At 42.1% G+C, this 23,788-nt stretch overlaps 1 protein-coding gene across 3 annotated transcripts in view; it reads left to right on the top strand.

Annotated features, from left to right (window-relative positions):
• Nucleotides 1-22,649, top strand: part of ELMO2 (engulfment and cell motility 2) — a 136,092-nt gene extending 113,443 nt beyond the window's left edge. For all 3 annotated transcript variants that reach the window (XM_089673403.1, XM_089673401.1, XM_089673402.1), the window contains 10 exons: nucleotides 747-881; nucleotides 5,822-5,926; nucleotides 7,310-7,418; nucleotides 7,526-7,662; nucleotides 9,359-9,522; nucleotides 14,738-14,850; nucleotides 14,965-15,072; nucleotides 17,750-17,832; nucleotides 20,147-20,224; nucleotides 21,695-22,649. In XM_089673403.1, the coding sequence (XP_089529529.1) occupies nucleotides 747-881; nucleotides 5,822-5,926; nucleotides 7,310-7,418; nucleotides 7,526-7,662; nucleotides 9,359-9,522; nucleotides 14,738-14,850; nucleotides 14,965-15,072; nucleotides 17,750-17,832; nucleotides 20,147-20,224; nucleotides 21,695-21,895 (1,233 nt within the window). In that variant the 3' untranslated portion in view covers nucleotides 21,896-22,649. The remainder of the gene's footprint in view (nucleotides 1-746; nucleotides 882-5,821; nucleotides 5,927-7,309; nucleotides 7,419-7,525; nucleotides 7,663-9,358; nucleotides 9,523-14,737; nucleotides 14,851-14,964; nucleotides 15,073-17,749; nucleotides 17,833-20,146; nucleotides 20,225-21,694) is intronic.
• The last annotated feature ends 1,139 nt before the right edge of the window (nucleotides 22,650-23,788 follow it).

Below are 23,788 nucleotides of genomic sequence, written 5' to 3'. Positions count from 1 at the left end.
TTTATTGGCCGTCTTCTCTCCCTAAGTGCCAGCTTGCAGCTTCACAGCTGGGTGCCCACTGCGCATGCACAAGTAGCGCTGCGCTTCCTGAATGGTCATGTAGTCTTCTGGGACCTGTCACATGTCCCAAAAGACTATGGGGAGGGAGCAAAACTTCCACTTCCGATCGACTAGGCGATCAGAGCGGAAGTGGGAGCGGGTACCTGTTAAATTCAGGTACTCCCCCCCCCCCCCCCCCAAGGGTGCCAGTCCTTAATGGCGAACGGGGGACCAGTCTTTAAAGCGGAACTTCCCCTTTTGGGTAGAGCTCTGCTTTAACTGCTGCCCTCCTGTGCAGCACATTGCTTAGAGTAAGCAAAGAGGACACCACATGTATTTTGCAAGATGTGAATTACCTAAAGCTTACCCAAGGTCTAGGAATGTTCCCTGTCCCATGCAGCACTTTCAGAGTGCTGTAATTCATACCAACAAATCAGATCATACCTTCCAGAAGTCATTTACATGAACGATACATTCTCATTGGTTGTTGTGGCAGGGCTGGACAAATTCCAGGAGCCAGGTAGCCGGTGCTTCTTAAAAATTACATATGGTGCCTAACTTTTTAGGTTTATTTAGTAGTTGTCAATGGGGGTGCCTTCTTAAAAAAAAAAAAAAAAAACTTGCTAGATACTGGATTGGACAAACTTGCTTTTTGAACAAGTCAGAAAATATCTCTAATATAACCAATGCTTTATGTTCTTCATCAGGCCCAGAGAGACATCATATTTGAATTAAGAAGAATTGCATTTGATGCAGAGACTGACGGCAGCGGAGTGTCAGGCACTGGGACAGAAAAGCGCAAGGCCATGTATAGCAAGGACTACAAGATGCTGGGCTTCACTGTGAGTTTGCTGCCTACATTTGCACAATGCTTTCAGTGTGCAAATCTTTTCATGCAGCTCTCGCTTTATTTATAGACAGCAAGAAATTGACAGTTAAAATTGTAGCTCTGTGTGTATATTGATATATTGTTATATTGATTTGAGTAATAGTGTCCAGGATTTCTTGTGATTTAAAGGATAAGTTCACCTTTTAGACAAAAATAATAAATGCACATTTTTTTGCAGGTAAAAAAAAAATGTGCATTTATTATTTTTGTCTACAGGAGCCTGGAAAGCATTGCACCAGAGATCAGCAGATCGCTGATGCCATGCAGGTCTCCTGCAGACCTGTCAGAATATCTGCTAGCTGTACGGGATGTACGAGCAAGAGGATATACTGACAGGAAGCTTCAATGAACTACCATGCACTCCACAGCGCTGTGGTAGTTAATTGAAAACTACAAGCCGACAGCTGCTAAGGCTGCCGGGACTAGCAATTCATTTATTCACGGACGTCTGTGAATGAATGACACAGCTGTGTGTGCAGAGCCCTGCACGGCCACGCTGTTTTCAAATTTGACAGTACGGGGAGATGATCATAGGGCCCCTGTGTCCTTGCCCAAACTCAAAAAAGCCTATAAAAAAGGTACCAGGGGCATCTCATGGGGCCCCCTACTGACCCCGGGCCCTCGGGCAGTGCCCGAGTTTCCAAATGGTCAGTCTGCTCCTGGATGGGAACATGTTACATGTTTCCACCCTAAAAAACAGGTAGAACATGTATCATGTTCCCAAAGGTAAACTTATCCTTTAAAGTAGATGTAAACCAATCAAAAATCTGAAAAAAATATCAGTCCACACCACACTCCAAACTCAGCCTCTTTTGTTGTATTTATTGCTTGTCAGAAAAGTAACTGCATACAAAAGTGTCTCCACCTGAAAACCAATCTTTCTTGACACATTTCACCACTCCTGGTTTGATCACAAGGATAGGGGAAGTCTGTCATGGCTGTCTAATTAGGAGCAGCGGCTGTGTCTGTGCAGCCACTGCATCCATAAAAGACATGAATGGAACTGCCTGCACGCCAATGCATCATTACCTGTGTATCCCGTGCAGGGGAAGACAGCCCTTCGCATGGGTCAATGCATAGATATGTCCATGTGAATGAGGACTTAAGCTGAACTCTGTTAAAACAGTTAAATTGTGATATTATTCATCATCTTTTGACAGGTTTTTAAAATGACTCTTTAATTATTACAAAGTACCTGCATTTAGTGTTACAGTTGTGCATCATTGCATTTTACCCTTCAGTGTCTTGTTACTGCGGCCATATGCTAACATTTTACATTTTATCATACTTAGACTATTGCCATGGTAACAGTGGGAATAATAGTATGCTGAAATAGTAGCTATTTGCCCATTCAGTCCAATACAGGAAAAAAAAAAAGCTTGACTTCGTAGAATAAGCTCATTGGAAGTAATAATTTAGTTTATCCTGTGGCCCCTTGTAAAATGAATCGGAATAAATGTATCCAGTTCTGAGCTCCAGGATTGTTTCATGTAGAAATCTATTATATAAATTATTTTATTGATTTATATTGTGCTTACATATTGTCCAGTATTCCACAAAGCACACTTATGCAGGCCATACATGGTTCGAATTCTGAACGATTTTTCATCCGAAAATCGAAAACGTTGTTCACTCGGTAATCTGATGGTGCCATCAATGATTTAGAAAAACGGCTGACCAAGTCATACAGTTCACCCCATATAACAGGCAAAACTTCTGTTCCTTCCAGGTCACGGCTCATGCGCATATTCTTTCTGGAAAAACGATCGTATGATTTGACCAGTCGAAAATTGGTAGTTTTTAACGAATTTTCCAACATGCCCGATCATCAAAAAGGGGAGGAACCACGAAAATTGGCCGGTGCCATTGACCCACTAACAGAGCGAAAATTGGCCGATTATTCTTAGGTCCGATTTTCGGACGAAAAATCAATCGAATGTCGACCCATGGACCCTTAGGAGTTGATTTACTAAAACTGGAGAATTCAGAATCTGGTGCAGCTGTGCATGGTAGCTAATCAGCTTCTAACGTCAGCTTGTTCAATTAAGCTTTGACAAAAAAAAAACTGGACGATGATTGGTTTGCATGCCGAGTTGTACCAGATTTTGCACTCTCCAGTTTTAGTAAATCAAGCCCTATGGCTGACTTCACATGAGCGATCTTGACGCTGGCTGGCAGTCTTTTAGTGTCAGGACCTGTAAAAGACTGTCTGTCAGTCTCTTTGGATTTGCTCTCTTGCAGTGGGGCCAGTGAGATGTTGCTCTCTTGCTGTCTTGTTGCAAGTGAGGGAAATTCAGCAGAGTTTGGGGCCAGCGAGGAAGGTTGCCTTTGTGACTTCAGACTCTTCCCCAGGGCTGATTATAGTCCAAGTCTCTTCTTCAGCCATACAGAGATGTGCATACGTAGGCCAATTTTAACTTAAAAGTAGTGATGAGCCTATATGATTGCGTATGCCAGCCCATCATCCCCCCAAAGTCTGCTGGGAAATAGACACTTTCGGGAGTGCTGATTTCCTGTGTCCTCTGCAGCTCTGGTGGTCCCTCTGACCTCTGTGTCAGTACAGGGCTCAGCAGGGATGTGGGGTCAGCAGGAGGGACCAGTGAAACCCACCTGTATCATGGACCCTCCCACCCCAGTAGGCGGAACCTGTACTTTGTGCCATATGCTGGCACATGATCGACAATCGTGTGGCACAAGTATGAGGCCCACACACCAGTGAGGCAGAGCCGGGGATTTTTGGTTTAAGGTGGAGGTGGGGACATTGACAATTTGCTGATGCTCCCAGGAGTCCCAATGGCCTGATAGCCAGATGGATGGTCTATCCCAGCATTGGTGGGACATGTACATTTTATGTTGTCTCCAGATGGACTAAACCTTTGAATTAACCGCTTTCCCACCGTCCTATAGCCGAAATACTGCTACAGGGCAGCACGGCTGGGCATAATCACGTATATATACGGGATTTTTCATTTCTGGGTAGGGGGCATGCACAGGCCCTGCGTGTGCCGCCATTGTCGGCTTCAGCTGTCGATCACCGTGTCCCGGCTGGTGATTCCCCGCAGACACCCGGCGATCGCCTAGTATCACTGATGGGGGAGAGGTCTGTATGTAAACAATACAGATCTCTCCCCTGTTAGCTCCAGCACACTGCTTTGTGTTGCTCTGCATAGCAAGTGGTTAATCTGTCTTCTGTACTGTGTACCTACCCTGTTCTGAAGTAACGGATCCAGCCGGGCGATCACAAAGGTTTTAAATCTTTGGGTACATGCACCACATTGTTATGGCCTAATATCTACAAGTGCTGTACATATGGCAATGTATATCCATGTTTATTGATTTTATATTGCATTTTGGAATGAGCTTTGTTCATAATGCATTCTTTTTTTAAATATTGTAGTTTTGGGCCCTCAGTGTTGCATACAAAACTCATCTTTTTTTAAGTGTTTTGACTTTATATTCAAATGGGATGGCAACGTAAGGCATTTAAGCAAGTATAACCCATCTCCTGTAACTGGTATATAGCAGTACCCATGCATGTATGTATAATGTTACCACAAGGCATCATCATGTGGACACTTTTATTTGGGCTTTGAGTCATTGAGAAAAAACTCCAGAAGTAACTCACTGGGGGGTTATTTACTAAAGCTGAATAATGCAAAATCTGATGCAGCTCTGCATAGAAACTAATCTGCTTTTAGATATTATTGTCAAAGCTTAACCTCCTTGGCGGTATTCCCGAGTGTAGCTCGGGGTAACATTTCAGTAACACAAACGGTAACCCCGAGCTACACTCGGGAATACCATGCGGCACTGCTCCGGCATGTGTTCTTCACTTACCTTACCCTGCGCTCCCACGATGTGTCCCCTGCAGCGTCCCCGGCCATCTCCTCCGGCCGATGCCGGCATCCGGCTTCTGTGTCCTGTCCCTGTGACGTCGGGACGTACGGGCGCCGCTGGCGGCGGGAAATTTAAAAATTTTAAAAAATGTCTTTTTTTTTTTTTTTTTACATTTTACATAGTAAAACATTGCTGTCTCAACCAATTTCACATACATCTTGTCCCTAATGCTTTGTCCTGCGCCCTGCCTGCATTTTGTCTGTTCTTTCTGCCTGGAAACTGAGAAATGTCCATGGCGTCCAAAAAGTGTCCCTTTAGGTCAAAAGCGGTTTTAGACCAGCTAGAGAACAGCGATAGTAAATCAGAACCACTTGCAGAATTTAGTGATAATGATTTGTGGGGAAAATCGTCATCAGACACTGAAAACGATTTTGCGACTTTGCTCAGCAATGTGCGAACTTGGCGCTATATTTCACATTTCAGTGTTTTTGGTTTGATTATATTATTGAATTAAATGTATTATTATTATATTATTATTTTTTATGATTATTTATTAAATTATAATTTATGATTACGTGTTTCAAATTTTATCCTACCTGGGATGTTTACTAGACTCTTGTTCGGACAGATTTCAGTGAGTTATTCCTAAAAATTACAGGCCTACAATAAAAAACTACATATTTCCATGCAAAAAAATGGTACTGCTTTCAGCACCGAAAATCGGAAAGAATCATACCGCCAAGGAGGTTAATAGAACAAGCTGAAGTTAGAAGCTGATTGGCTACCATGCGCAGCTGCACCAGATTCTGAGTGGATCAGTTTTAATAAATTACCCTACTGTGTGCTGTGCAAGCAACTAGCAAGGGGTTCAATTAACCACTGATTTGCAGGAAAAACATATTCACTTAGTGAGCAGAAAAAAGGGTTAGCACCTGATCACCACAGGTCAGCCCCGATTGCTTCAACTCCAGGTTCAAATGAATCAATTTTGTCACTAACCTGTAGTGTTGATAGAACTGGACTGTGGAGTTCTAACATAAACCGTTACTCTTTCAGAATCATGTGAACCCAGCTCTGGATTTCATTCAGACACCCCCGGGTATGCTGGCTCTTGACAATATGCTGTATTTGGCAAAATTCCACCAGGACACCTATGTACGGGTGAGTCTGTTTACAGCCCTGTCATTGCTGCCTTCACAGTAGAGGACTTTCTCTGTATTAATGTTTTTGGAGGATTGTTTCAAAATGACACTACAGATCTTAAAGCGGAGGTCCCCCCAAAATCAGAAGCTCCACTTGTTTGGCTCCTCCCTTCTCCAGTGCCATATTTGGCACCTTTTGGGGGAGAGCGGGTACCTGGTTTTGACAGGTACCCGCTCCCACTTCCGGCTGAGTTTGCCGCAGCAAAATGAGCCGGAAGTTCGGCCCCCCCTCCTTCCTCCCACAGCCTCCTGGGAACTTTCACAGGTCCAAGAAGACTGCTGGACCAATCAGAAGGTGCGCATGCACAGTGGGCATCAAGCTGTGAAACCGCAAGCTGTCACAGCCTGGTGCCCACAGTTGTGATGCTCGTGCTGTGGAGGAGAAAAGGGACAGCGTGGGTAAGTGCACTGCTGGACTCTGGGACAGGTAAGTGTGTGTTTATTAAAGTCAGCAGCTACAGCAGCTCTTTATATCTGGAGGAAAAGAAATTTAATCTCCAAACACAGAAAATGTGGAATAGACTCCCTCAAGAGTTGGATCTGGCCAGCTCAGTGGATTGCTTCAAAAAAGTCCTGGATTCTTTCTTAGATACACAGAATATAACTGGATACTACTATTTATAGGTACAGTTGATCCAGGGAATATCCAATCGCCTCTGGGGGGATCAGGAAGGAATATTTTTCCCTGCAGGAGCAAATTGGATCATGCTTTGCTGGGTTTTTTTGCCTTCCTCTGGATCAATTGTGGGTATAGGATTATAACTTTTTTTTTTTTTTAATGGTTGAACTGGATGGACTTTTGTCTTTTTTCAGCCAGACTAACACTAACTATGTAACTATGACTTATATTTTTCATATGTTGTATGATTATCACAATTGGTTGCAAGCATTTGCACACTAATGTTATGTTCTTTTTGAGATTAGCATTCTCTGTGCATTTATGATTTATTGATTTTTAAAGGAACAACACACCATTTTTTTCTATACATCACCATCTCCTATGGGAGCTTCACTAAGTCTGTAATATATCTGCGATATTGGAACCTGGGGGACCTCTATGACTAAGCCAGTGATGGGCAGGGCAAAATGCGTCAGTTGCTGTGGCCAGTGGAGCCGCGCTGGCTGAGGCCATACACTTCAACCAGCATCAGGCATATTCCCTTTTATGCCGACATATCTGAGAATAACCAATATTCACCATTCTGGCACATTCTACTTTTCCAACAAATACTTTGTTGCTTCTCTCTTGCACTCTACATTTGAATTTGCATTTCTCTTGTCTACCTCTGTTCACTGTGTGAGCCATAAAGCTTTCTTTTTGTCACACTTTGGTGTTTTGTAGATTGTGTTGGAGAACAGCAGTAGGGAAGATAAGCACGAATGTCCATTTGGACGCAGCGCCATTGAACTGACTAAGATGTTATGTGAGATACTTCAGGTTGGAGAACTGCGTAAGTCTAATGACATTTAGTAGTAACACTTCTTGTTTAATATTGTGCTGGATGTCATGCTTAGTCCTCTGTTTAGTGTATTTAGAACCTTTCTTTCTGTTGTGCAGCGAATGAAGGTCGTAACGATTACCACCCCATGTTCTTTACTCATGAGAGGGCATTTGAAGAATTCTTTTGTATCTGCATCCAGCTGGTTAACAAAACCTGGAAGGAGATGAGAGCTACTGCTGAAGACTTTAACAAGGTACTGAGCTGTATGAATTTTCTTTTTATAAACCATTTATACAGCAAAGTTTTGCCAGAATTTAAGCAATTTAAAGAACCAGTCCACCCAAAATTGAGAATCAATCCATCCAACCATTTTTTTTTTATATTTCTGCTCTTGAGTTCTTGGGTCTGCATATCTGCTGTGCCCATTGTTAGGGATTCCCACTCTCCTTGTGAATTTTTTTGGGGGAGTATAAGGAAGAATGCAGTTGACATTAAGGGTAACCTTCACATTTGGCCAACAAGATGGTACAGATTAGTAATGAATTTGACAGTACATTTTACATTCGAACTGGTGATACATAGTCCAGTGTCAAACGTTGAACATTAGGTGGGTGGCGGGCGGTCTTCTACCTGGCAGTATACCATGATGATGCTTGCAGCTGCAGGCATCATCTCGATATCGTTTTTTTCAGCCAGCGACCGGCTTTATTGTAAAAGCCATCCATGCAGCTAATTAGCCACTGGATTGGTTTTACATGGGGTGGGAGTGATCGCCCCCTCTCGCTGCCTTCTGGTTCCTCTCCAGGATCTCTGTCCCACCGGAGCTCCCTGAACTGAAGCCAACTGCTTACCATAGAACCCATGGAGGAATGGAATATCTCTAATGGCCTCTATGGTATAGGAAATCGGAAGTGACTGGTACTGTTGTCCATTTTTTCCGGAAGTAAACGGTACCATCTTTAAAGTATTTGACACTGATCTTGGTGTGAGCAAATGCTTTTAGAGCAGAGGAGAGGTCTGGAGTCTAATAGACCCCAGATCTCTCCATAAAGAGTACCTGTCACTGCCTATTGCTGTCACAAGTGATGTTGAAATTGCTTGCGACAGCAATAAAAGTGATTAAAAAAAATTAAATAACAGTGTAAAAATCTATAAATACAATTTTTCAAGCACACGTTGGTCATGCACGCATACACACGCGTTGGTCATGCACACATGGTCATGTGGCATGCTCCCAGCACAAAGACAGATAATGCTTATATGTGGTCCCACAGAAAAAAAGCCCAGTCCAGTGAGGCCACATATAGGCGTACTGTTGGTGGGAAGGGGTTAAAAACATCATATAGCATTAATTGACATGAGACGTATGGTTAAGAGTTAAATAAGGGCCGTAAAAGCATACAAAGTTTGCGCAGAAAGAGACTTTGACTTCAATTTAGGCCAGAGGTCATTAAATCGGTGATTCCCAAAATGTATGTCAGCCCCTACTGCTGCTTTCTGTTGTTACTTTTAGGATGAAAAAAGATGAAATTGGATGGTAGCTGTTTGACACATAGGGGTTTATTTACTAAAGCTGGAGAGTCCAAAATCAGACTCCCTTCTGCATAGAAACCAATCAGCTTCTAACCTCAGCTTGTTCAATGAAGCTTTGGTAATGAAACCTGGAAGCTGATTGGTTTCTATGCAGAAGGGAGTCTGATTTTGGACTCTCCAGCTTTAGTAAATAACCCCCATAATGTTTTAGCAAAATAAATGTGAACCAGTTAGGCTTTATATCTACTTTAACTCAGAGGGAGGTCAAATTATTATTATTATTTTTATTTTTTTTAAGATCACATAGCTGTGCATTCTTGCCTATAATTCTGTTATGACCTGACATTTGTTGTACCTTCATCTATGTTATTTCATTGCCTTTTAGTTCAGACTCCATGTTTGCTCCTATATTTCAGGTGATGCAGGTGGTGAGGGAGCAGATTACCCGTGCTTTGCCCTCCAGGCCAAACTCTCTGGAGCAGCTGAAAAACAAACTGCGCGGTCTGAGCTACACAGAAATCTTGAGACTTCGGCAGTCTGAGAGGATGAGCCAGGATGACTTCCAGTCCCCGCCTATTGTGTATGTAATGTAGAGGTATAGTGATAAAACGGTGAACGGGATGAGCTCAGATAGGTTTAGACCAAACCTGCCTGAGCCATCTTGCTAGGAAGCTGTCACTGCGGACAGCCAATCATAAGCAGCTGAGGCATTCACCTGCCTTGTAGCCACACACATACAAGGAGTATGTATGCATGCGGCTGTGGGGTAAGGAATGCCACCTGATACTTGTGATTTTGTGTCCGCAGTGACAGCCTTCAGGCGGGGGTAGCTCTAAATTCAGACTCGCTTCCAAACACGTCTGAGCTCATTCCTAGCAGTGAGTCTGGTATTCAATAAACATCCACTGCAGGTGAATCTGCCTGGTGCATGTGTTCTAAAGGACACTAGTTGATTCATTAGCAGAAAATGTTAGGTGAAAGTCACATTCACTGATTTTTAAAAATGCCCCTCTAAAGACCCCTACCTATAACAATTCTGCTTAGACTGGTTCATAAAACTTGAGGACAACTAAGTTTGTCTGTTTTTGATACAATGATGAACCGAGAATAGAAATTTGGAAGTGGTCACTGCAAAATGAGTTCAGAAAGATATAGGACTCAAGTCTAATGTTATATCTAAGTTCACCTACCTAGTGAGTCACTGACCTGGATAGATGTTTAGAATTAACTGGGTACATGCGTGTTTCAGGCCTTTTTAACTTCTAGGTTGTAAAGTTAAAGTGTTACTAAACCCAGGACCCTGCATTCACTATATCTGGTCTCCCACAGTACACAGAACATGGAAATGCAATTATTTTAGTAAATATAACCTGCTAAATATATATATATTTTTTTAACTATTTCTAGGTATTCTGTATGAATGGAACATTTAACAAACATGTAATGGGGTTTTATCAAATTTGACTGCAAAAGTGGAAATGCACGGGGGAACGAGGGTGCTTTTTTAATTTTTTTTTTTTTTTTTCACTCACAAGGTAACAACATCCCTTGTGATAGCATGGACTGTGACAGGTCCTCTTTATTGACAGATCTGGAGTCTTTGAGATCGGTTTGATCTGCTGCTACAAAGGCTGGCAACTGCTTGTAAACAGAGGGACCAAAACTGGAAGTGAATGAATCTTTGTTGCGTCTGGTTTCTGGCGTCACACATGCAGGGACAAGATCAGTTCTTCTCACTGTATTCAGGGAAGCCAGTGCCGCCTGTGGCATCCTTCCCAGTCTCCCCGATCGCTCCGGACAGCCCGGTAAAGGCAGCAGGAGGGGGGACCCCCTTCCGACATCTGTAAAAGTTGCTGTATAGCTGCTAAGAATACTTTTTTTATTTTGTAGAGAATTGTAAAAACATTGTAAAATTGTAAAAAAACAATACCAGGATCATGACTGTAGCTGCAGTCATGATTCTGGAAAAACAACCTCAATACCAGGATGTCTATGTACATACGGCAGGACTGAGGTGGTTAAACTACCCCTATCATATAGGTTGCTGTTGGTCACCTCCTTTTTTAACCACTCACCTACAGGGCACGTATAGCCCCCTTCCTGCTCAGGCCAATTTTCAACTTTCAGCGCTGTCGCACTTTGAAGGACAACACTGTACCCATATGAAATTTTATCATTTTTTTGAGACAGATAGAGATTTCTTTTAGTGGTATTTAATCACCTCTGTGTTTTTTATTTTTTGCTAAACAAACCAAAAACCACTGAAAAGTTTGAAAAAAAAAGTTTTTTTCTTAGTTTTTGTTATAAAATTTTGTAAATAAGTGATTTTTCTCCTTCACTGATGTGCGCTAATGAGGCTGCAGTGATGGGCATTGATAGGCTGCACTGATGGACAATGATAGGTGGCACTGATGGGCACTGATGAGGAGGCACTGGTAGGTGGCACTGATCGGCATTGACAGGCATCACTGAAAGGCAGCACTCATATATGGCACTGATAGGCATTACTGACTGGCACTGTTAGGTGGCACTGACTGGCACTGTTAGGCGGCACTGATAGGCAGCACTGACGGGCACTGATAGGCGACACTGATGTGCACTGATAGGCGGCACTGATGTGCACTGACTGGCACTGATTGGCAGCACTGATAGGTAGCACTGACTGGCATTGATAGGTGGCACTGACTGGCACTGATAGGTAACACTGAAAGGCAGCTCAGATGGGCACTGATATGTGGCACTGATGGGCACTGGCAGGTGGTATGGATGAGCACTGACAGCTGGCACTGATGGACACTGACAGGTGGCACTGCTGGAGCTACATTGATCATCAGGGCACACTGATCATCAGTGCCCTGATGATCAGTGTACATGTCCCCTCCGAGGAATGCCAATTACCGGCTTTCCTCTCCTCTCGAGCTGTCAGCATGCCAGCTTGTGAGAAGAGAAATGCCGATAACCGGCATTTCCCTATTTACATGTGATCAGCTGTGATTGGATACAGCTGATCACATGACTGAGCCGACATCTTCGGCTCTTTTGATCGGTGATCCGCTGTGTCCGAGGGACACAGCGCACCGCCAATCGTCGCACTCCCGGAGCCACGCATGCGCGGTTAGAATGGGAGGACGTCATATGACGTGCTCCCAGAACAAGAGAACCACCTTGTGCCCGTCATTTCCTTATATGGCGGGCGGGAGGTGGTTAAAAATGCTAAATTCTTAGCAGAAAATACAGAAGCCAAGGCATTGGCAAGAGAGCCAGCAACTAGCATTTTCAAAAGACAGCAACAGTAACCAACATATTTTTCCCCTGACAGCTGTCTTTTAACTGTTTTTGTTTTTATTCCCAATTATATAAAGATGGAGATGGCAGTTTGTTTGTTTTTTTCATTGTTTATCTTGTTCCATACATAATTTATAAAATATCGCTTTTAAAAACTGAACAGTTTGAGGAAACCATCAGTCTGACCTCCTTCTTCTAAAAAATGTGATTTATATGCCTGTGGCTGCTGATCTGGTTTTCAATACATTGTGAGTAACTGAACTGGAACAGGTATGCTGGGAGTTGTTCTGATTTGCATGTTCTGTTGCATACTTGTCATCTGGCTCAGCAAATATGGAAGTCAGGGGGATTCGTATGCCAGGCTGGTGCATAGTACTTTCATCAGGTCAGCAATGGCAACATCTTTATTTTATTTATTTATTTTTGATTCATAAACTTTTATTGCAGGTTTCGAACAGTAAGAGGAAATATACAACACAACACAGCTGTGCATAAAATCAGATAATAAAATGTATACATACAGAAACCAAAAAGAAAAGAAAATACAAAGGGGGGGAGGAGGGGCGGAAATAGGGGAAGGGAAGAACATTACAATAAATGGACACCCCTTCATACAGGCCTTAACCGGGGTCTTAAAAACCTCAATGGCACCATAACAAAGCTGTCAGCCCAAGGTGATGCCCAAAACGAAATAAACAATAACAAAGTCCTCGGTTATGTGTAACTAAATTAGATACGTTAACTGGGTGCAAAAAATAAAAAAAGACGGTAATTATACTCCACAAGCCAATTTAGAGGAATAAGAAGAGATGGGGAACCGGAAAGAGAGGAAGGGGGGAAAAAAAGGGGGGAAGGAGGGAAAAATAACAGATAAGGCAATTATGCTGGTCGAAATTGCACTCCCAGTATCCCGATCGGGATCCAGCCCAAGAAAGAAAAACTTGTCTTGTATTGTTAGCTCATGAAGAACGGATAGATTCCAGATTCATCGTGGGGCTACAGTACTGTCACTATCGACAACGATCCTGATATTGTTGGGTTTTCTTAACCTCTTGCCCTCCAGAAGATTTACCCCCCTTCCTGACGAGGCCATTTTTTGCGTTATGGCGCTGTGTTACTTTAACTGACAATTGCGCGGTCATGCAACGCTGCACCCAAATTAAATTTATGTCCCTTTTTTTCCCACAAATAGAACTTTCTTTCTGTGGTATTTGATCGCCTGTGCTTTTTTATTTTTTGCGCTATAAAAAAAAATACACCTACAATTGAGAAAAAAACAATATTTTTGACTTTTTACTATTAAACATGTCTGGTAAAAAATATTTAAAAAATCAAATTTCGTCATAAATTTAGGACAAATGTATTCTGCTCCATGTCTGCTAAAAAAGATCCCAATATGTGTAAATTGATTGGTTTACGTGAAAGTTATAATGTTTACAAATGGCGGTATATATATACTGGGCTTTTTTTTTTACTAGCAATGGCGGCAATCAGCGACTTATTGCGGGACTGCGGCAGGCATTCTGACACTGGGGGGGAACTGACTTGGTGTCGCTGATATCTACAGTGACACCAATACAGTGATCAGTGCTAATAAAAAGCACTGACACTGTACTAATGGCACTGGGTAGGAAGGTGTTAACATCTGGGGCAATCAAAGGGATAACTGTGTGCTGTGTGCCGTTTTACATGTTCTGTGTTTGTGCTTCACTGTAAGCACACTGCTTTGTATGGCTGTGCTGTGCACAGACATGCAAAGCAATGTGCAGGAGCTGACAGGGAGGAGAGCTGTTTTGTTTACTAACAGTTCTCGACCCCGTCGGAGATCCTCGGCAATCACCAGGCGCCTTCGAGTAATCACTGGACGGGACCCGGTGATTGATGGCCGCGAATGGCCCGCCCCCTACCTGGAAACGCGGAATCACGTATATATACATGCCTCCCTGTAGCATTATTTCTGCTATGGGGCAGAGCTGAACTGGTTAAAATAAGTCCAACAATACCAGGTAGAGGTATATTTTGAAATATTATCTTGGGAAATACATATCAGTTCTTCCATTTCTTCCATCGCTGTCAGTCTCTGAAACCATTCTTTAACGGTTGGAACTCTAGTTGAACGCCAGTGGCACAGAATGCAATGCCTTGCTGCATTTATCATAAACATCGCCAGGGATTTGCAATAATTGGAAATAGAAACTGGGTTGTAGTGTAAAAGATATTGTGCTGGGGAGATTTTCCGTAGAGACAATCATAGTGATCTTGTGTACCTTTTCCCAGAAAGGTTGTAGTTTGAGGCAGGACCACCAGACATGTAACAATGTACCAACGTCTCAGCATCTTTATTTGTTTTGCAAAAAAAAAAATCAGTTAAGAAAAAGGCTGGAATTTGGTTGATTCATATCACTTTACCCCTCCAGTTTTTATACTTGAGCTCCAACTTTAAGGCCCAAATATTACAATCTACCTTTACTTGAAACACCTTTAATTTATTTTCATTTTTTTTTTCTTAGTGAACTGCGTGAGAAAATTCAACCAGAGATTTTGGAATTAATTAAACAGCAGCGGCTGAACCGCCTGTGTGAAGGAAGCAGCTTCCGTAAGATTGGCAATCGTAGAAGGCAAGGTAATTCCCTTAAGATTAGGAACATGGGGTGACTATGACTTCAGATCTTATGTGAGTTATTGGACCGCAGTATTGCCTCCTCTGAATCCATGGGTATGGCTTCATGTTTTGCAGAAAGGTTTTGGTTCTGCCGTCTGGCTCTTAACCACAAGGTTTTGCACTATGGAGACTTGGAGGAGAATGCACAAGGCGAAGTGCCGTATGAGTCCCTGCAAGAGAAGAGTAAGGATTTAGGGTGCTTGACTTCATACTTTTCTGATCTTTTTTTTTTTTTTGAATGATACACTTCTATTGACAGTAGTGGGGTTAGTAAATGGACAGTTGCAGTAACTTCTATTAGCCATGCAAAATTCATTTCAGGTTACTCTGGTTTATTGCACTTTGCACATAGCTGATTTCCAGCCATATATGCATTAAAAATACATAATTAAAGAACAACTTTTAGTGACATTGTCCTTTTTTAAATGTTTTCCCCACATTTCTTTGAATGTTCCCTTTAGCCCCATGAATGACAGCTATTTTCTAAAGTACTTACATTCAGCCCTGCCCCAAGTTCTTCAATGTGGGGCTCTGGCTATGTGCAGTTTTTACTGCTTATGTCTGCCTGTAGGCCCATTTCTGCTTATGGTTGGTCCTTACATATGGCATCCTCAGCCATTGTGAGTAGTAAAGAACAGCCATAGGAATGAGCCAGTAGGACCTGTCTGCGGCTGGGACCTCTGTATGAAAAGACAGTGCTGGGCAGGGCCACACAGTAGAGACGAAACAGGGCTGAAGGTAAGTATTTAAAGGACAACTTTATTAAAAGTGTCCTCTAATTGTAGATTAACATACAACTAGTATTTGTATCTAATGTCAGTCTCCTGTAATGCTTTGCACAAATTTGCCCAGGAGAAGGATGGCCTGCACTCTGAGCCATTCAAGGCTTCACTGCTGCCAGTAAAACATAGAACACGCTGAGTGGAGGGAGGCCACAGGAATGACTGCATCAATGTGCTGCCTTTTGTTACTGTCCCGTCACAGGCTGGGGTGGGTCCTGGAGCAGGTTGTGATGTTTAAATGAAGTGTAGTGGGAAAAGAGGACCAGGACCTGGCTCTGCTCTTTGGCAGGTAATCTGAATCATTAGAGTGGCTGAGCAGAATTGCAAACCTTTTTTTGCAGTGAAACCTAATACATATATGGTTAGGTCCATATATATTTGGACACAAGCACAATTTTAGTTTTTTTCAGGTATTTACCAAAACATATTCAAGCTATAGTTATATAATGAATATGGTCTGAAAGGGCACACTCTCAGGTTTAATTTTAGGGTATGTACATCCAAATTGGAGGAAGGGTTTAGGAATTACAGCTCTTAACAGTAGCCACCACCCCTTTTTCAGGGGACCAAAAGTAATTGGACAATTGAATCAAAAGCTGTTTCATGGCCAGGGGTGGGCTACTCCTTCATTATTTCTTCATCATTTAAGCAGGTAAAAGGTCTAGAGTTGATTCTAAGTGTGGTATTTGCATTTAGAATCTATTGCTGTGAACCTACATCATGCGTTCAAAGGAACTGTCCATGCAAGTGAAACAGGCCATTGTAAGGCTTCAAAAACTAAACAATTCCATCAGAGAGATAGCAACATTAGGAGTGGCCAAATCAACAGTTTGGTACATTCAGAGGAAAGAAGAATGCACTGGTGAGCTCAGCAACATAAAAAGGCATGGACGTCCACGGAAGACAATCATGGTGGATGATCGCATGATCTTCTCTATAGTAAAGAAAAAGCCATTCACAACATCCAGACAAGTGAAGGACACTCTCCAGGAGCTGGGTGTATCATTGTCTACAATCAAGAGAAGTCTTCACAAGAGCATATACAGAAGGTTCACCACAAGGTGCAAACCATTCATAAGCTTGAAGAATAGAAAAGCCAGATTAGATTTTGCTAAAAAAAAAAGCCAGACCAGTTCTGGAAAAGCATTGTTTGGATGAATGAAACTAAGATTAATCTGTACCAGAATGACGGGAAGAAAACAGTGTGGAGAAGGCTTGGAACAGCTCATGATCCAAAGCACACAAGGTAATCTGTAAAACATGGTGGAGGCAGTGTGATGGCATGGGCATGCATGGCTTCCAGTGGCAATGGGTCATTGGTGTTTACTGATGATGTGACAGAAGACAGAAGCAGCCGGATGAATTCTGCAGTCTTTAGAGACATACTGTCAGCTCCGATTCAGCCAAATGCAGCAAAGTTGATTGGACAGCACTTCACAGTACAGATGGACAATGATCCAAAACACACTACAAAAGCAACCCAGGAGCGTTTGAAGGAAAAGAAGTAGAATATTCTGCAATGGCCAAGTCAATCACCTGATCTCAATCCAATTGAGCGTGCATTTAACTTGCTGAAGACAAAACTAAAGGCAGAAAGACCCACAAACAAAGAACAACTGAAAACCGCTGCAGTTAGAGCCTGGCAAAGCATCATAAAGGAGGAAACCCAGTCTATGATAATGTCCATGGGTTCCAGACTTCAGGCAGTCATTGTCAGTAAAGGATTCTCAACAAAATATTAAAAATGAACACTTTATGATTATATTCATTTTTCCAATTAAATTTGAGCCCCTGAAAATGGAGGGACTGTATAAAAATGGTTGCATTAAAGCTGAAAGTCTGCACTTCAGATTAATTTGGATTGTTTCGTTTTAATTTATTCTGGTGGCATACAGAGCCAAAAGTATGAAAATTGTGCCTGTGTCCAAATATGTATGGACCTAACTGTATGTATTTCAGGTATATATTTAATTGAGTACTGTCCGTGATACTTTTTTTATATATATATTTAGTGATTTGTTTGCAATAAATTAACCCATGTTCCCATAATGCACTCAGATATTCTGTGTTTCTTCTAGTCCCAGTTGCTGATATCAAGGCCGTGCTTACAGGGAAAGACTGTCCCCATATGAAGGAGAAGAGTGCACTGAAGCAGAACAAGGTCACTGGAAACTCATCAAACCCCAATTTACCTTCTGCTTAGTCCCTGTCTGCAAAATATATGCAAACCATTTTCATTGTCTTGCTTATAATTACTATTTATTCCACTTTTTTCATAACTTTCCACCTTTACTCTGTGCCTTCATTTCTGTCCTACATTTTCAAATGTTGCTGTGGGTGATCTGTATACTGTAGAACAAAAAGCCAAAATCACACTAAAATGTTCGTATATTTAAATTAGGAGAGAAGCCGTGCATGCAGAAAAGTCATTTTTCTCTTAACCACTTCAGTACCAGACACTGTCACCCGCTTACAGTCCAGGCCAATTTTCAGCTTTCAGCGCTGTCACACTTTGAATGACAATTGCGCAGTTATACAACACTGTACCCATATGAAAATTTTATCTTTTTTTCCCACACAAATAGAGATTTATTTTGGTGGTATTTAATCGCCACTCGGTTTTTAATTTTTTTTTTCTAAACAAATTGAGACTTAAAAAACTTTCTTCTTTTCTGTTATAAAAGTTTGCAAATAAGTAATTTTTTCTTCTTCACTGATGGGTGCTGATGAGGCTGCACTGATGGGTACTGATGAGGTTGCACCGAGGGGTGCTGATGAGGCTGCACCGAGGGGTGCTGGTGAGGCTGCACCGAGGGGTGCTGGTGAGGCTGCACCGAGGGGTGCTGATGAGGCTGCACCGAGGGGTGCTGATGAGGCTGCACCGAGGGGTGCTGGTGAGGCTGCACCGAGGGGTGCTGGTGAGGCTGCACCGATGGGTGCTGGTGAGGCTGCACCGATGGGTGCTGATGAGGCTGCACCGATGGGTACTGATAGGGGGCACTGATGAGCTACACTGATGGGCACTGCTGAGCACTGATACGCTACACTGATGGGCACTGATAGGTTCCACCGATGGGGCTGCACTGATGATCAGTGCCTTGATTATCAGTGCAGCCCCATTAGTGCCCTGATTATCAGTGTAGACAAAGTGCTGACAGCCTTGCTGGGTATAAGCTGTCTCTTCCTCACACAGACACAGCGCATGAGAATAAAACTGCCAATAACTGATAAATCCGCTTACAAGTGATCAGCTGTGATTGGACAGAGCTGGTCACATGATAAATAGCTATTGTGATTGGCCTTCTACTGTGACCTTTGATCATCTGTGTCCAAAAAACACATTGGTTACAGAGCGCACCCCAGGGGAAGTGCGGGAGGCACATTCTGGGAGGACATCTATAGATGGCCTCCCAGAACAAGAGAATCACGCTGTAGCCGTCTTTCGGCTATGGCGCGGTATTAAAGTGGTTAAAGGTACAGTTCACCTTTAGCAAAAAAAAATGCTTATGTAGGTAAGGGGAGCCTGTGATAAAAGTAAACTGAAGCTTCGACTAAGTTGGATAATAACCTTTCTATAGGTGTAGAACATTTACAGTATATACCTCCCAAAGCCTGGCCATAAAAACTCCCAGACATGGCATCATCTCATCCTGCCTTGCTGCTTGGACCTTGCTAAGACGCTTCCAGATGTTACTGCTTACCACCACCAGCACAGGAACAAGCTCCAAACCCCCACACATCTGTGGTCCACTATCTCCACATCACTCAGAGCTACTGTGACATGGGAGAGAGTATATAGTCAGGAGTCTGAATTGGCTGGGAGTTTCTTTGCAACCTCCTAGCAACAAGGCAGGATGGGATGATTCCATCTCTGAGTTTTATGGCCAGGTTTTGGGAGGTATGTAAAATGACCTACACCTATTGCAAGGAGATTTTTTTTAACTTTGGTCAAAGTTGCACAGTTTGTTTTTTATCTACAGGTGCCCCTTACCTGCATTGGTAGTTTTTTTTGGTAAAGGTGAACTAACTCTTTAAAAGGTTCATTTTTAGGAGAGCAAGTCACAACTGGACCAAACAAGGATCTGAATGTTCAGTACTGAATTACTTTAACTGTGCAGGATATACTGTATGTGGGAACAAATCCAAATCTTTTATAATAAGCCTATACATTTATAGTAAATTAAAGCCTAACTCCACCCAATAACCTTTTCTAAGATTTGCGTAGAGTGGAGAGGGGTGAAAACCACCAAGGTTTTATGCTATCTGTCTCCATGTTGGGGGATTCATTGTTGGGGAATCTCCTGGTTTGTTGACTACACAGGAAGTCAGGAGAACCTCCCTATCAGGGGGACAGACACCAGTATACGTACCAACCCTTCCCTAATTTATTAAAGCCATTTCTTCACTATTTGTGGTCCAGTAAAAGAATCTGCTTACTCTCCTTTTTGCAAACTTCTTTCCCTTTTTTGTTTTAGGAAGTTTTGGAATTGGCCTTTTCCATACTGTATGACCCAGATGAGACTCTCAACTTTATTGCACCAAATAAATACGAGGTAATTATGCACTTTTTGCTGCATTTAATACATTTTGAAGTCCAATGTCTATCTCCTTTCCTTTGGAGAAAACGGTGCTCCAGGCTCTTTACAGTGCTGATCACACATCCAAACGCTTAGGCTCGTTGCACGGAATATGAGAAGGCTGTGATGAGCTCTTAGATTGTAAGCTCCAAGGAGCAGGGCCCTCTTGTATTGAACTGTATCGTTGTTGTACTGTCACCCTTTATTTTGTAAAGCGCCAAGAAATTTATATTGTAAAGCGCTGAGCAAACTGTTGGTACTATATAAATCCTGTATAATAATATTTATATGTGCATTTTGATACGCCCTTTTAGGAATATTACAGCTGCTAGGGGTTAGTATTATGTAGGATAGGACCTATATACTTTTTATTTATATATTTATTTTTTTTAAAGGCATAGGTAAAAAAAATATATTTTTAAATTATGTCTAGGTATTCTGTGTAAAAGGAACATTTAACAAACATGTAGCGGGGTTTTCTCAAATTTGACTGCAAAGGTGGAAATGCACGGGGGAACGAGGGTTCTTTTATTTTTATTTATTTTTTTAATTTTTGCATTGTACCTGTGTTTTTTTTGGGGGTTTTTTATCACTCACAAGGGAACAAGATGGCTTGTGATAGCATGGACCGTGACAGGTCCTCTATATTGAGAGATCTAAGGGCTTTTGAGATCAGTTTGATCTGCTGCTACACAGGCTAGCAACTGCTTGTAAACAAAGGGACTAAATCCTTGTTGCTTCTGGTTTCTGACATCACACATTGGCAGGGACAAGATCAGTTCCTCTCACTGTATTCAGGGAAGCCAATGCCGCCGCCAGCATACTTACCAGTCTCCCCGATCGCTCGGGACAGCCCGGTAAAGGCAGCGGCAGGAGGGGGGACCCCGTTCCGCCATCTGTAAAAGTAATCCAGTGGCTGTATAGCTGCTAGGAATACTTTTTATTTTGTAGAGAATTATAAAAGCATTGTAAAATTGTAAAAAACAATACCAGGATTATGACAGTGGCTGCAGTCATGATACTGGTAAAACCACCTCAATACCAGGATTTATATGTACATACGGCGGTACTGAGGTGGTTAAACTACCCCTATCATATAGGTTGCTGTTGGTTACCTCCTTTTTAAAAATGTTCAATTCTTGGCAGAAAATACAGAAGCCAAGGCATTGGCATGATATCCAGCAACTAGCATTTTCAAAAGAAGATAGCGAAAGTAACCAACATATTTTTCCAATGTCTTTTAACTGTTTTTGTTTTTATTCCCAATAATATAAAGATGGAGATGAGCAAAACTGTTGGCATACAGTGCATTCATCGTAACTTAGTATACAGGAGAGATTTTTTTCTTTTTTTTTTTCTTTTTACTTTGCACCTTTATAGCAATACAAACAACACATTTCACAGAGTCCTAGTAACACAAGTATTTCTGTCTTTTATGTGTTTTAGTACTGCATCTGGATTGATGGTGTGAACGCTTTGTTGGGGAGGGAGATGAGCAGTGAGCTAACCCGTAGTGACATGGACACTCTGCTCAGCATGGAGATGAAGCTGCGTCTGCTGGATCTGGAAAACATTCCAATCCCTGAGGTGCCTCCTCCCATCCCCAAAGAGCCCAGCAGTTATGATTTTGTCTACCACTACGGCTGATCTGGAGATCTACATGGAGGACATGCACACCCACTAACATGGGGAAAGACCTCTCATTAATCAGCTGTGTAATGGACCAAGGTCTGCCCTGAGATGGGGAGAGGCTTGTGTAACCCAGATGCGCGCCCATACACATCCATTGGCTGTCTTCAGCAAAGCTGCTGTGGATGACCCCTGCAATAGCTGTAAAATACAAGAGCAGCAAGGGCTTCTGGATCACAGTTCTTGCCTGCTAGGCACCCTCTTCCTTCTGGTTCATTTTAAAGGTTTTTCAATAGGTACTGCATAGGTACAGACGGAGGCTGCGTATACTATTGTCAATGACCCTGTAGGGTTTAAATCAGTAAATCTATTTTTGCCTTAATGTTTAGAATGCTTTTTCCAATCTGAGTGCTGCACGCCGCCATCCACCCAATGCATGGAGTGCAGCTCTTCATTCCAACAGTGTATATGGTGCTCTGTTCAAAAGCACAATTGATTTTATTGTTTCTTGTTACCAGAGAGGTATTTTTGTCTAGGTACAAAAAATGTAATGTCTCACTATTGTATCTAAAAAACAGTTTACAGTATAGGGTTCGGTGGAGACAAGAAGAGTATATATACAGCAATCTCTGTGATACGGTACAACTCTCGCCCCTTGTAAATGATGTTGGGGGAGGGGGGGCATATGAATGTAAAAAAAAAGATGAGGTACATGAGGCTGACATCCAAAATAATATGTAATATTACTAATAAATAACAAGCTGCTGGTGTCTTTCCGTGTGTTTTACATTTTATTTTGTAACTTTTACTTTCTTATCCATTGAGGGACACAGGAAGGCTTTCAAATTCGGATCATGCTGCTGCAACAGGAGGACTGGACACTGGTAAACAAAAAACTGTAGGCCAGTCCAGGATAACCCCTTCCACTACCAGCATGCCTCGTTTTTTTTTTTTTGCTAGTGTCCGAGGAGGATGGATGTCTTTTCTTCAACTATGCAGTTTTAAAAAGCAATCTGTGTTTTGTTTTTTCTCTTTTTTTGCTCTATTGATTTTAGCTTGATGACACCAGGGGGTTTATTTACTAAACCTGGTTGACTCAGAATCTTGTCCACTTCTGCATAAAAACCAATCAGCTTCCAGGTTTTATTGCTGAAGCTTAACTGAACATGCTGAGGTTAGAAGCTGATTGGCTACCATGCACAGGTGCCCAAGATTCTGAGTCAACCAGTTTTAGTAAATCTCCTATCAAATGTCATCAGCAAAGAGAACACCTAACCCTAGATGTCTGAGGATTAATAAAACAGGTTCAACCTGTATACTCCCTCGTGAGGTTCTCATCAGTGGCAACTGAACTGGAGCACTGAGTTTTAATTTCATGGATTTGAAGTGGTGGTAAATTTAGGTTTATACGTACTTTTTTCATATGACAAATCTACATTTTTTTGCCAAGTCTGTCATGAAAATGAGTACATTATGTCAATTTGATGTGTCATTCTTTCGAGCATATCACCTTTTCTGTAGGAACTATTTCATTGAAGGTCTACTGTTTGCCTGTTCAAATATGTTGAAAAAGTCAACAATTTCCATGTCAGTTTATGGATGAAATTTTTTGTTCCTTTTGATCAGAATATAGGAATGCTTTAGAAGAGCAGAACAGCAAGTAGCCTAGTGCTGTAAGTTTTGAATCCAACTAAAGCCTCTGAGCACACATTAAAGGACTTTTGGTAGACATTAATCCTGTGAATTCTTGCAGTTTACACTATTACCTGAACAGGATTGACTGTTTTACTGTTGTCTATAAATCTTCCAGAGCTAAGTCCTATTGGCCTATGGGAATGGCGTGAGATTAGTTTCTAAATTTGTCTTACAGTCCCTCAGCTCTTTCCTGTTGCTGTTGACACATAGAAAACA

Source organism: Staurois parvus, unplaced genomic scaffold (genome assembly GCF_062004578.1).
Source record: "Staurois parvus isolate SC_StPar_1 unplaced genomic scaffold, SC_StPar_1.0 ptg000137l, whole genome shotgun sequence".
In the NCBI taxonomy this organism is placed as follows: Eukaryota; Metazoa; Chordata; class Amphibia; order Anura; family Ranidae; genus Staurois; species Staurois parvus.
This window is presented reverse-complemented; position numbering and strand designations above follow the sequence as displayed.